This window comes from Ciconia boyciana, chromosome 2 (genome assembly GCF_034638445.1).
Source record: "Ciconia boyciana chromosome 2, ASM3463844v1, whole genome shotgun sequence".
Classification (NCBI taxonomy): domain Eukaryota; kingdom Metazoa; phylum Chordata; class Aves; order Ciconiiformes; family Ciconiidae; genus Ciconia; species Ciconia boyciana.
In genome coordinates, this window is record NC_132935.1 from 99,079,340 (window position 1) to 99,092,508 (window position 13,169).

Genomic DNA, 13,169 nt, shown 5'->3' on the forward strand with positions numbered 1-13,169 from the left:
GTGACATATCTGCAGTGCAAATGTGTTCATACAGGCATGACAGTTTCTGTCACAAGTTAAAATGAGCGGCGAGTGGGTGTCGCTACGTTTATAGTCACTCATGTGAAATTTTCAATGGAAAATTGTGTAGGCAGCTCCCTTTGTAGCTGGGCACATTTTAGATAAATGAAAAACATCAACAAAGTAATTTCAGTATTATACTTGTTTATAAATGAGCTCTATTCACTCATTTAAGCTGCAGAAACGCCTCTAGGGGATGGGTGCAAGAGTAAAGGATGTCGCTGCACAGTATCAGACAAGCTGGTCCTGTAAACCTGCCATCCTACGCTGGCAGCAGTCGGTGCAGTGCAGGAGATAAAAGGTTAGATGCTGCATCTAGCCCCTTGCGAAGTGTCCTGCTGTCAGTGGGGTTGATGGAGCACTTTAAAACGTGTGTGTATGCTCCACGGTTTCCCTGCTGCCACCGAAGGCACTGGGTGTGTGTGAAGGTGGATGCTGCCTTCCCTCCTGAGTATCTTGAGTTGGTGGTCCTGATGCTCCTGGCACAACCGCCTCTGAGGCTTCGGGAGCAGGGCTTCCGAGGGGTTTGGCAGACCTCTGTCAGGTTGTAAAGGCTTCAGTGCCGCGTGGTGGTAAAACATCATGCTGCTGGAACGTGCTCCAGCATCACACCTGGATCAGCTCTGCCTGCAGGACCATGCAGCTCACAGTCAGCCTGAGCTGAAACTCTGGGCCCAAGCAGCCCCAGGTCTTTCCTTCGTGGGTGCAGATAGAGGTGCTTCTCGTAGGGTCAGCTGAGGTGCGCTTTCTGCTGTGCAGGTGAGAGAGAAAGCTGTGTATCAAGTTGTGCACACTCAACGTGGCTTTGCCCCAGGGCTCAGGCCCTTACCTAGCAGTTAAATCCTTCTCCCCCTTCCTCCGTAGAGGCAGAGGGCTCTGGAGTCCAGTGCTTCACCCTCAAAGAAATTGCACTGTGATCAGCATTGCCAGCTCTTGCATTTTTATCACTAGTCTCTAGATATCTGATGCTGCTTCACAAAACTCCAGTTCCTGGTGTCAGATGATGAGATGGGAAATTCCACTTTTAGCTAAAACAGTACATTTCTGGTCTTGTGGGTTGCAGGGAAAAGCTAGAGACCTTGAGCCTGAAAGGCCTCACGCAGCAGAAGGGCAAGTTAAAAGAAAAAATAATTAAAAAGCAAATAACCTCTGCCATTATCATTTTAAGCAATCTTCTATTTGTAAACCAGTATCATGTGTTTCTGGGGTAAGAAGTGGGGCCTGACTCCTGATATTTGAGCGCCCAGGTTTGGCACTGCAAGGCAGAGGATTTCTGTGCTGGAGAGCAAGGGTGCTGCCTGTGGGGTGGGCTGGGAAGGCGGTGGAATGGCCAATGCACCCAGCCCTCCGATGACAGCCCTGCCGCAGGGTTGGCTTGCAGCTCTCGGAGCAAATGATTCCTTGCTTCCAGCCTGCCTGCCTGGCCTCTCGGGCTGCGCTCTGTGGTACCATCTCTCTGCAAAGCACGCTGGAAGAGGAGGGATCACCTTTGCTAATAACTTTTTTTGTAAAAAAACATGGAATAAATGAGTAGGCAGCTGTGAATCTGCTCAGATCACCCATGATACTCACAGTCCTACAAGGCTTATGTGTAGCTGCATCACTATACAAGTGCACAGAAAGGTATGCTGCACATCCAGAGCATGGCGTGACTTTCACAGATTCTGAAAATACAGCCATCTTTCCTGTTGCAGAACCAGGTGATGGCACCCAGATGAACTGATGGCAGAAACCTGCAAACTTCTGAAAGTTAATTCAAATGTCATTAATTCAGCAGTTAGCCTGACTGAAATTTAAGCTAATACTAGCATAGTATTCTTGTGGAGCTCAGCAGCACCCACCACACAAAATAACTATGTGTACCTAACCATAGGGTAACTGTAGTAAAACAGGACTACAGGAGGCACGTGCCCTGCTTAGAACACGCAGATCTTCCCTTATACTCAAAATTCAGGAGCTAAGTAGCAGAAATGGATAGTTAACCAGTGGAGTGGCTTTCTGATAATCTCTTTGTATCACCTGCGTTCGTGAATGTCATCAAGTGAATGGCTGTCCTGGAACTCCATCATCTGTCTGTCCTTTCAGGAGTGTATCTTACACTGTTTTTTCCTCCTAAATCTTCCTCTCTCAATGCTGGTACCTACATGCGTACTTGCATCATAAAATTTCATGGCAATGGCAAGCCATGGGACATCTGACATCCAGTGGTGTGCTCGCTGAGATTTGCTTGTATCGCTTGCTTTTTATATTGCGTGGAGGATGTGTGATCTGACCAGGGAGAGGAGGGACATGCAGAATAGCTGCTCTCTCTGCAGAAACCTGTAGCAATTTGCTGTGGCAGATTCACAGAGGTATAATAAGAGCTAACACTGCAGTGGACACTCTGTTTTGCAGATGCGGTGTTGATCAGGAATCCTTTAGTTTTGAGAGGAGAATTTCAAATTTTATTAGAGGTTTTCATGTTTCTTATTAATGGATCTCTGCAGTTGGCCCTCTTGGGAAATCTGCCAGAGTGCTGTGAAAACTGGTCGGATTGGACAATAAACTCCTATAGCTATTGTTGGCATGCGCTGAGCTGCACATGGCAAGGCTAATGAAATCTGTAGCAGTTACAACTATGAATATGTAGCTGGCAGCAGGCAGGGTGTAGAGCGGGAGGGGAAAGCTGGCATATAGATCTGAGAGCCAGAATGCAGCTGCGGAGCCCTCTGCAATGTGTCTGTCTTTTAATCTTTCTGAATCTGATCCTGCAAGATGCTTACCTCCTCCGAGGGGAGAGGAGAGGTGGGACGAAGTGCCCTCCCTTCCCACTGATTTCCAGCACTGCTGAAATTACCCGCTCATCCTATCGTGATGGGATGGGCAGGCAGTTTGAGGCAGGAGCATCAGACTGCGCTGCTGCTTCTGCCCAGTAACACCCCAGACATAAAGAGCCGTGTGTCAGGCTCAATTCAAAGGATTATTTTTTTGGTGTACTCTTTTCAGTATTGCATTGATGTCTACTTGCCAGGCAGGGCAACGGTGTCTGACAGAGGGGAGACCCAGTTTTTTTATTGCACGGATAAATGTGAGAAATTACTGGTCATACCTGGAGCCGGAAGGTGAAAGTTAAAAAGTCGTAATAATCTGTGTCTTATTAGGGTTTGGGATCAAAAGAGCCTTTTGACAATAAGCGACTCGTTTGAATTGAATATCCCTGAAGTTGGAGGCTGACAGCTGCCCCCCTTGGGCGGTTGCTCCATGCAGTAAGGCACATGAGCGGGTGGTCCCAGCCCTTGCTCCTGCTGGCAAATGTCGGTGTGAGTTTGTTAGCAGCTGCAGAAAGGTCAGGGACCAGGAAGGGTGAGGGACCAGATTTTTTAAGGTGTTTTAGAGACCTACAAATGATGTTTGCTACATCATGGGACTGCAAAAAGTACCTGATTTCTGAAAGCAGTGAAAGTCCCACCATTTGCATAGCCAAGTGCTGCAATGGTTTGTGAGTCTGGCCCCAACTTCTCTGCACCCCAAGACTCAGTCCTTGGTGGTGGGACAAAGCATATGATTATGGTGTGGACGGAGGCTTGTGTTGCTTATTTTACCTTTGCTGCAGTGAACTCCAGGTAAATAAAGGAGGTGAGCCCCTCAAGCTATAACTCAGTATCCTCTCATGAGTTTTAAATTTATTAGATGAAATAAATAGAAAAATACTGTTTTGGGAGACATAGTGAGGTTTAAAGTGCCTTGCAGAGAGACGCTGGAGTTTTGCATGAAAAATGCACGTCCTGAGCTCCAGTGAGCAATCCCTTTGGGACCAGAGCAAGCCCAGATGGTGACTCCTCCAAGTGATTATTTTTCTGCCTTAAGCCTTTCCAGGAATTTGAGTGTGGGCAGGCTGCCAGCGGACACTGGCTGTCCAGACATTTTAGCAATGTTCCATGTGTACTCGCTGCCAGAGATACCAAAGTCCAGCTGCTGTCCCTGATCTCTTTGTCCCCTTTACCTTCCCAGCCATAATTACACAGGCATGCATGCACGCACGCACTTGTGTGACACACACACACACATACAAAGCAGGAACAAAAAAATCACCTGGTGTTTGCTGGTCGTTTGCATATCTTGCAAATTGTGATCGACAGCTCTGAAGTTAAAGAGAAAGGAAATCTTGAGAGTCAGAAAAATGACTTGGATTCAAAAGAAAAAAGCGTACACATAACAAACCGTGCGCCTTTCTAGGACAGCCAGCAAAGCAGAGTTTAACCAGGTCTTGTACCTCTTGTCTCCCTTTCATTGGTTCCCGAGCAAAATCAGTCCTGTCTTATCTTTGCTGTTGCTGGAACTTGAATTATGCTGAAAAGTTACCATTTTACTTTTAAGTCTTGAAGTAGAAGTAAGCTGTTTTATGCTGCACATTTGCATTTCTGCAAATCCAGTCCTGTGTCTGTTAGAGTTCAAAGTCTCACTATGAAGTACTTGGGCTTGGAAAAGTGGGGCAGTCTTCACCGCTCTACGGCTGTCTCATCCCTTGCCTCCATTAAGCTTGTTCATTCCTCCTGTGCTCTGCAGGAGATTTTGGGCAGCCCTTTTGTTACCGGTGATGATGAAGTCAGCCATATGATAGATTTACACACACAAAAAAAACCCCAAAAGATTTAGTATTTGGTATTTTTGAAGGATGTTAGCTTTGACTTTGGAGGCTACCCAGAACTCAGTGATTCAGTGCTATTTAGCAGAACAAAACCTTTGCTTCAGCTCCTGTAGAGTGAAACTTCACCAGGTTTCATACAGTTTCATAGTGGTATGTTTGATTTGGAGAAGCTGAACCCAGACACCTTGGGCTTTTGGAAGAACTAGTTTGGGGGAGCCTGGTTTGCCCGTCACAGCAAAAGAGACTAGGCCTATTCGGTCCCATGTACAAGCTCCCTGCTCTGTTGCAGGCAGAGGGGCCAGCCCTTTGTTCCCAGCTTTTGCTCATGGGAGCGTATTTAAATTCTGGGTTTGCGGCTCATGTCCATCTCCACAAGAGATCGAAGAATGGTCCCGGCCCAGCACAAGCTCCCCGTGGCAAGGGGAGCGTGACGAGCGCCCTGCGTCAAGGGCGTCCCTCCACGGCGTCCCCGGGCGGCCGTCTTGGCCAGGAGCTGCTGACTTACCTGCCAAAGCCGACTGCCCAGGGCAGAAGGCTACAGTGAGCTAAAGTTAACCAAGGATGACTGCGCAAATGTAAGCTTGGCGAATTTATTTTTAGTTGAACTTAAAAATAAAAATCTGTAAGTCATGTGTAATATAATAATTTTAGCTGTTGCCAAGACACGCTGAGCAACTGTTAGGAGGAGAGGGAAGACCTGTGCTGATATAGCGGGGACCCTGTCTCCTGGCTGCCCTCGTCCGGCCGCGGTCGCAGTGCTGAGCTGGCGGTGCCGGCGGGTCGCGGCAGGTCGGGGTAGCGGTGCCGAGCCGTGCTCAAGGCATCGTTGGCCCTTGCTCTTTTGAAGCTGCCCTGAGTCCTTTCGTCCTCCCTCTCGCCTCAAAGCCAGGGAATCCGCCCTGAAACAGTGCTTTACCCCACCCCCGCCGGCTCTGTGGCGATTGGTGTTTCATTACTGTTTATCAATATTTAAACAACGGAATAATTAACTTAAGACTGATTGTATCAAACCATTAGAAAGTTCGGACTTTTCCTGCAGGCTTACAGCAGCTTGGAGGACCATAAACGTAAAGAGTGCTCTTGAAGATAGGTTTAATCTTAGTCTAGTATGTCTTCAAAGTACTGCATACGCATATAAACATCAGGCTTATTGTTCATTAGACGCGAGGCAGCAGGGAAAGAAATCCCCCAAAGGAATATTACTTGCCATAAGTATCGTTACTGCTGCTTAGCATTCACTTTCAAGTGGGCTATATCCTGTTTCCGTCTTCTTTCGCATCCACTCTTAATTCTTTCTCTCTCCATTTTTCTTTCATATAATGCACGCTTGTCTTGTTAGGATGCTGGTTGTGTGAGGTGCACGGTTTCTCAGCACCTATTCTTGCATATCTTTCAAAACAGCCAGAAATGCAGATGACAAGCGGTGGCTGGACAAGGGCTGGGGAAGAGTTTCACTCTCCATAAAGTTTGTTACGGGACAAGGCAAGGCAGGTTTCAGGGAGGCAGGGGGAGACTGTCAGCTCCTTTTGCCTTTTTTCAAAGCATGATGTGTTTTAGTTATGGTATTTTCCTTAGCAGATAATGAAAGAGTTAGGAAGACTTTGTTGCCTTTGGGTGGCTGAAGTCACCGAATTAAGTGATGCAGAGCAGAGAAAGCAACTGTTTTGGTCCAATAACAAAATTAGCTCAATATAAAATCATGAGCTTTTACAGCGGTGGGCACTCCTGGTTTGGATCGGGAAACCCAAACATGCTTTTCCAAGCGGTTCTAGCGAGGCATCCCCAGAGCTGAGTTTGCTCAGGGTTTGGACGTGTGGCCGTGGCCGCGAATGCGGTACCCGCAGCCTCCCTGGTCTGGCAGTCGCTAAGAAACAGGGGGATCAGATCCCAGCGGAGATGGAGATGGTGCCAGTGCCTGGCTCTGGCTGACCTGCGTGTGGTGGGGGGCATCTCCCAGCGCAGAGCCCTGCCCGGGCACCTGGGCATGAGGTGTCAGTAGCAGAGGGAGTTCAAAGCACTGGGGGAAAAAAACCCCACACATTAAAAACCTGGCTCAGAGCCATCTCTGGCTCTGGGCTGCTGCTGTAAACAGATCACGCGGCCGAGGTTCGTTGCCAGACTGGTAGATGAAGTGTGCCTGTAAGGAGCCATGGTGTTGGGCAGGGATGGGGGCAACTGCTGCCTCCACAGCCCTGCCCAGTGTGATGTGAAGTCACCCTGTGGGTGACTCTCGGGTTCAGGAGTGACCCACCACCTTCCTTCCACACCACTAATAGCTGCTTGTTGCTAATGTAAATATTTTGTGTGTGCATGTTCCTCGGGGCTCCCTGCCACGCTCCCATGCTTTTTGGGACACAGCAGGGTGAAGGCAATGTCGTTGTTGCAGGGGAAGGAGAGGCTGGAAGAGTGAATCAGGCACCTCAGAGACATGGAGGGTTTTCCCAGAGGAAGGAGAAAGTGAGCCTTGGGAAATAAGTGACCACTGCTAAATGTGGCAAGTTATGGCCAGAGAGTTTCCGATCTGCCTAAAGTTTTAATCGTTTTCGTGATGCATTAGCAGACATGCCCAGGATTTTTGCTGTAAAGCACAGCTGGCAACTGCTCCTTGACATGAGAGCAGCAATGCTTGACCGGTTTTGTTTTTTCCAGAGGTTTTTCTTTTACTCACTTGCTGTTTCAGAGTGTCTGCTCGTTTGTTCTCATTTCCCAGCGCTGACGGTGTGACTCCCCCCTCCCTTGCCCACCCTCTCGTTGCAGAATCCAGAGGAGCTGTCGGAGAATCGTGCTCACGGGGAGATGATTCCTCATGAAGTCACTGGATCCCTTGCAGAAATCAAATGTGACTTTCCGTTTATCAGACTGAAATCAGAGCCAGCCAGACAGTGAAGCAAGCACAGTGGAGGGGGGACGGCGAAAGATGAAATCCAACCAAGAGCGGAGCAATGAATGCCTGCCACCTAAGAAGCGAGAAATCCCTGCCACCAGCCTGCCTTCGGAGGTGAAGCCGGTCCTGCCAAGCGAAAACCACCGTGCAGATAACCTAGCATGGCTCCCGAGCACACCTGGCGGCCAGGGTGGCCTGGGGGGCCGGCACCGGCCCGGGGGGACATCGTCGGTGGAGGCAGGCTTGCAGCAGGGTTTGCACAAGTCGCTGTCTGCAGGGCTGGACTATTCCCCGCCGAGCGCGCCCAGGTCCGTCCCAGCCTCCACCACTCTTCCCACGGTGTACTCGCCCGCTCTCTCCCAGTCAGGGACCCCCGTTTCCCCCGTGCAGTACACGCACCTGCAGCACACCTTTCAGTTCGTCGGGCCCCAGTACAGCGGATCGTACACCGGATTCATCCCCTCGCAGCTGATTTCCCCAACGGCCAATTCTGCAACTGGCGCTGTGGCGGCGGCCACGGCCGTTGCGACCACTCCATCCCAGCGCTCCCAGCTGGAGGCTTATTCCACTTTGCTGGCCAGCATGAGTGGCTTAAGCCAGCAGGGGCACAAAGTTGAGCCACACCTGGTCAGGACGCCTGGACTGATCGCCGCCGGGTCTCCTCCACCCACCCAGCAGAACCAGTACGTCCACATTTCCAGCTCTTCCCAGAGCACTGTCAGAAACGTCTCTCCTCCAACCATCCCGGTCCCCCTGCACCCCCATCAGACAGTGATCCCGCACACCCTCACCCTCGGCCCTTCCTCCCAAGTGGTGGTGCAGTACACCGACTCAGGAGGCCACTTTGTCACCAGGGATCCCCCCAAGAAGCCTGAGAGCAGCCGGCTGCAGGCGATGCAGGCGAAGGAGGTACTGAACGGTGAGATAGAGAAGAGCCGGAGGTACGGCATTTCGCCCTCTGCTGACATGGGTCTAGTCAAAGCAGGCAATAAACCAGCTCCCCATCATTACGAGACCAGGCACGTGGTGGTCCACTCGAGCCCCGCCGAGTATGGTGCGCGGGATTCCTCAGGTGTCCGAGCCTCCGTTATGGTGGTCCCCAACAGCAGCACGCCCACGGCGGACATGGAGGTGCAGCAGGCCACCAACCGCGAGACTTCTCCCTCAGCCCTCAATGACAAGGGAAGCTTGCACTTAGGAAAGCCAGCCCACCGGTCCTATGCCTTGTCTCCTCAGCAGGCTCTGGGCCACGAGGGTGTGAAGGCAGTGGCCACGCTGTCCCCTCACACCGTCATTCAGACCACCCACAGCGCCTCCGAGCAACTCCCCGTCGGGCTGCCGGCAACAGCCTTCTACGCTGGCACCCAGCCACCGGTGATCGGCTACCTGAGTGGTCAGCAGCAAGCCATCGGGTACCCCGGCAGCCTGCCGCAGCACCTGGTGATCCCTGGCACCCAGTCCCTGCTGATACCGGTCGGCGGTGCAGACGTCGAGCCATCAGGAGTTGCGCCTGCGATCGTCACGTCGTCTCCCCAGTTTGCAGCAGTGCCTCACACGTTTGTCACCACCGCCGTCCCCAAAAGCGAGAACTTCAGCGCGGAGCCCCTCACCACCCAGCCTGCCTACCAGGCCACCATGGTGCAGGCGCAGATCCACCTGCCTGTGGTGCAGTCCATCGCTTCCCCCGCCGCTGCGCCTCCCACACTGCCCCCCTACTTCATGAAGGGGTCGATCATTCAGTTGGCCAATGGGGAGCTGAAGAAAGTAGAGGACTTGAAAACAGAAGACTTCATACAGAGTGCGGAAATTAGCAACGACCTGAAAATAGACTCCAGCACTGTGGAGAGAATTGAAGACAGCCATAGCCCAGGCATTGCCGTGATACAGTTTGCGGTTGGGGAGCATCGAGCACAGGTAATGGCAACACATGGTGGGGTGCGGGGGATGGACTGGGGTGCACGCTGTGGCCACCCCGGGTGCAGCTTTCCTCAGTGCATCTCAGTCATTTTGGGTCCACGCAGGGTTGGTTCTTCATTGTTCACATCCAGCTGTGAGACCAGCTCTGGTCCAGAAATCATCCCAGTCACTGTGCCGGGGGAGCCATCAGGGTCACACCGATGATAAATTTAGTCTCTTGGATATAAAACCCGTCTTTCTTACAGCTGGAGAACCCACAGGAAGAATTACATGATCTTCATGTGTTTTGATTAAAATATGAAATGGTGTAAGCAGTACAAGAGGATATATTTTGCATTTTGATAGCTGATTTTCACCTTCCACACCAGAAAGCTCAGGTTAGATTCAGCTCAAATCCTGCCCTTGAGAGCTAGGTAGGGCACAAGGCAGTGAATTTCCATGGCTTGAAAACTTGGAGCTGCCTGGGGATGGCTCCATCACATACGTAAGTTACTGAAATGCACTAGAGTTTTACTGAGGCTTTGGTTGCAGGTGGTTTAAACACTGCATGGCTCACATAAACTGTGTGTTCAAGGGAAATTTGGAAAGAAAAACCATCTAGGCGGCTGGGCAGGCTGTGCTTCTGACCTTTGTTTCTCATTGGTTCACAATGTAGGAAGAAACCTTGTAACTTTCCAAAGGTATTTTTAGGTTGAGAATGCGTACATATTGATCAGAAAATGTTAATCCTGATGCTGTCCATTTTCTGAGCGATTTAGGTTCTGCTGTGTTGAGGCTGGAGCAGTTCAGATATACTGGATAGCATTTTGCTTCCTAGAGGTACTCATTTTAAATAATCTTGTTGCAAATCTTTTTGGTGTGGTTTGAATGCTGCGAACTGCAGCATCGGCAACCCTGACGCTGCATCCTCAGCGCTGGAGAACCAGAATGAGAGAGAGGGAGGGAGGGAGGAGCGGGACGTGGACACATGTAGTAAAGCACCTCAGGCTGACAGTTTGGAGAAGAAAAACAAACAGCGATGGCACTGAGGAGCAGATTACACGAAAAATTTCTTACAGTCACAGCAGTCTGCGGCCCATCCTTCCCCAATTGCACATACGTGGTAAATCGCTACATATGACACGTCCCCATTCTCATGTCAAACGTGCAGATTCCCTGTGTGGTTTTGTTCATATATGTGCGTGCATCTGCACAGCTGATCAAAGTTGGGCCTCCGGTGCTTTCAGTATAAAGATATGGTTTTTTCCTCACTGCTCAACTGTATTTTGGTGCATCTCAGGCTTCGTGATGAGAGGAACCGTCCTTGGATCAGGACCAGTTACTATAATTTGCCCCGGTGCCTTGAATAATGAGGTTTCAAAAGTAGCGATGTCCCATCTGCAATTTTCATCTCGCTCTCATTTCTCTCCTGCAGCCAGGCCACCGGTCTCTGCACCAGCAGAAGGCGTACAAATTAGCAGGTAGCATTTGTGTCATGTCTCGTTCGCAGATCTGTCAACACAGGCGAGGTGCTGTAGTCCTGGGCGCCGTAAGAGCGCCTTTGCAGGGGGTGGAGTGCCATCCTCTGGCAGAAAGCAAGCTGAGTCTGAGGCTGTGAAAATCCAGGGCCAGGCACACGGGTCTCACCCAGCAAAGTGTCACCTTACGGAGAAGCCTATCAGGAGCGGGCTGACATCATCGCAGCCGAAATACTCCCCAGCTGTGTTTCCCACCGGGGATGCTTCCAGAATGGAGGGCGAGTCACGTAGAGATATGATTAGAAACGGGCGTTTAATTTAGGTTTCCTGCAGATTCCAGGACTTGGGTCTCTTCCCAGATCAGCTGTGTCCCTGCATAGCGGAGACAGCTCTGCCGGTTTTCCCTTGCCTGGGTTGAGCGAGAGAGAGAGATCATTTCTGTGTGCTTGAAGTCTCTGGCGACCTCACCCTCAGCCCAACGTGGCTGTATGAAAGCATTTAGCCTTATTAGCAGGCGTGCAGCGGTCATTACTCCTTAGAAAATTGCCTGCGTGAAGAGGGCTTAGTCTTCTCTTGCAAGAGCAGTATTTAGTCGCGCTGCTTTGAGCAGTGGCACTGTGGTGCTGCTGCACTTGGGTATATCTTGACTCCGGAGTACAGTGGGGATATATCTGCATGTGTATTTTTCAGATGGCATTATCAAGGGAGTGTAAGTTGTAAAGAGTAAGTGTCGTACAAAAATAGCGTTGTTATCATTAGCTTTGGCTCACTTACGTACTCCTCCCAGGGATCTCTGGGAAGTCATTATAATATCGATGAATTTGTATTTTCAGACTCTGTGCAAACACTAGCTAATTTTCTCACCAGTTGAGGGACAGAGGTAGGAGATTATTTTTAGCTGAGCATACACAACTGTAATGTAAATAGGGAGGCACCATGCAGCTGCTATTGTATCGTATCACTGCAAGCCCACAGCTGCCCCTCCCCAGCACAGCACTTAGGCAGAAAGAGGTCATCCTCCCTCCTTTTTCCTTCTTCCAGTCACCTGGCAAATCCAACCCTCTTCCAGCTATGGAAACCTAGAGGAAAATTAACCCACCTAAAGCTACATGCCTTTTCAGTGAAATAACTGGCCTAGCCCTGGAGGGATACTAAGTTTCCATTTCACAGCATCCCTGCTCTGGATTAGGAAGAAGTCCAGTAAGTATCAACTGGTCCAGAACCCAAAGTCCAGCTGTTACTCCTCTGCATTCAAGTTGCCTAAAAGAAAAGACCTAGGGATCTGCATCTCTTTGCAATTCCATATATTATTCTTGTAGTAACACTTTCATCATTATTACCTGTCCTTTCTTGTGCTGCCAGGAACAAGCAGAAGCCAGTAATACACCTCCATTGATGTTAAGGTCAAATGGAGATGCAAAAGAAGTTCTCTGAAATGCTTGCTTTCATCCCTGTGTTTCCGCTCCTAATCATTCCTAAAGTACAGCTTAAAGAGAAAAGATGAACATACAGTTCTTAATTTTCCTTTTTTTAAAAAACAGAATCATAGACGCTAGAGATGGAGAAGTCCCATTAGAGCATCTAGTTAGTAGCCCTAACTAGTTTGGTTTAGTGCGTATGTTTTTAGACCAACATCTAGTTTAGTTTTCCCTTTATATCCCTGCACGCGCACAAACCAGTTACTTTTTCTTTTACTCTGCGCTCTCTTTTTCATTATCTTTGGCACCGTAACAGACACAGAAAGAGAGATGTTGACTCGGTTCGCTGCTGCAGATGGAGATCTCTCCCAGCCTTCCTCTCATGTGATCTCCGTGTCCGTGTCCCCTGGTCATGGGAGCAGTAAGTCCTTGTTCCTCCGAGTGATGGGGCAGCTGTGGTCTGTCTTTGGATGCATGTTACTGAATTCTGGGAGTGTAGCAGATAAGAGCAGCATCAACTCAGCAGCCAGTGGTCTGGTGGACAGAGATTGCTTCTCTTGAGAAATGGTGGGATCATGTGGCTGTGGAGAGCAGTAGCCCTTAACCTTCAAGCCCTGGGTGTGTTTGTTATAACAACAGTGTACTGAAGGTGGGCTAGATGCAGCCCTGGGGGGATGCCCACCCAGACCACGTGTCATGCTGGGTAGTCCCCATGGTGTGAGGTGCTGCCTACAGCCCCATAAATCTCTCAAAGGAAATCCACTGTTGTGAGGGCAGGTGTTGTTCGGGCTGGTGGGAACATTAGG

The 13,169-nt window shown here is 50.0% G+C and overlaps 1 protein-coding gene across 14 annotated transcripts in view; it reads left to right on the top strand.

Moving 5' to 3' along the window:
- ATXN1 (ataxin 1) overlaps positions 1-13,169 on the top strand; it is a 228,125-nt gene that overhangs the window by 202,565 nt on the left and 12,391 nt on the right. For all 14 annotated transcript variants that reach the window (XM_072853310.1, XM_072853313.1, XM_072853308.1 and 11 more), the window contains one exon: positions 7,445-9,485. In XM_072853310.1, the coding sequence (XP_072709411.1) occupies positions 7,605-9,485 (1,881 nt within the window). In that variant the 5' untranslated portion in view covers positions 7,445-7,604. The remainder of the gene's footprint in view (positions 1-7,444; positions 9,486-13,169) is intronic.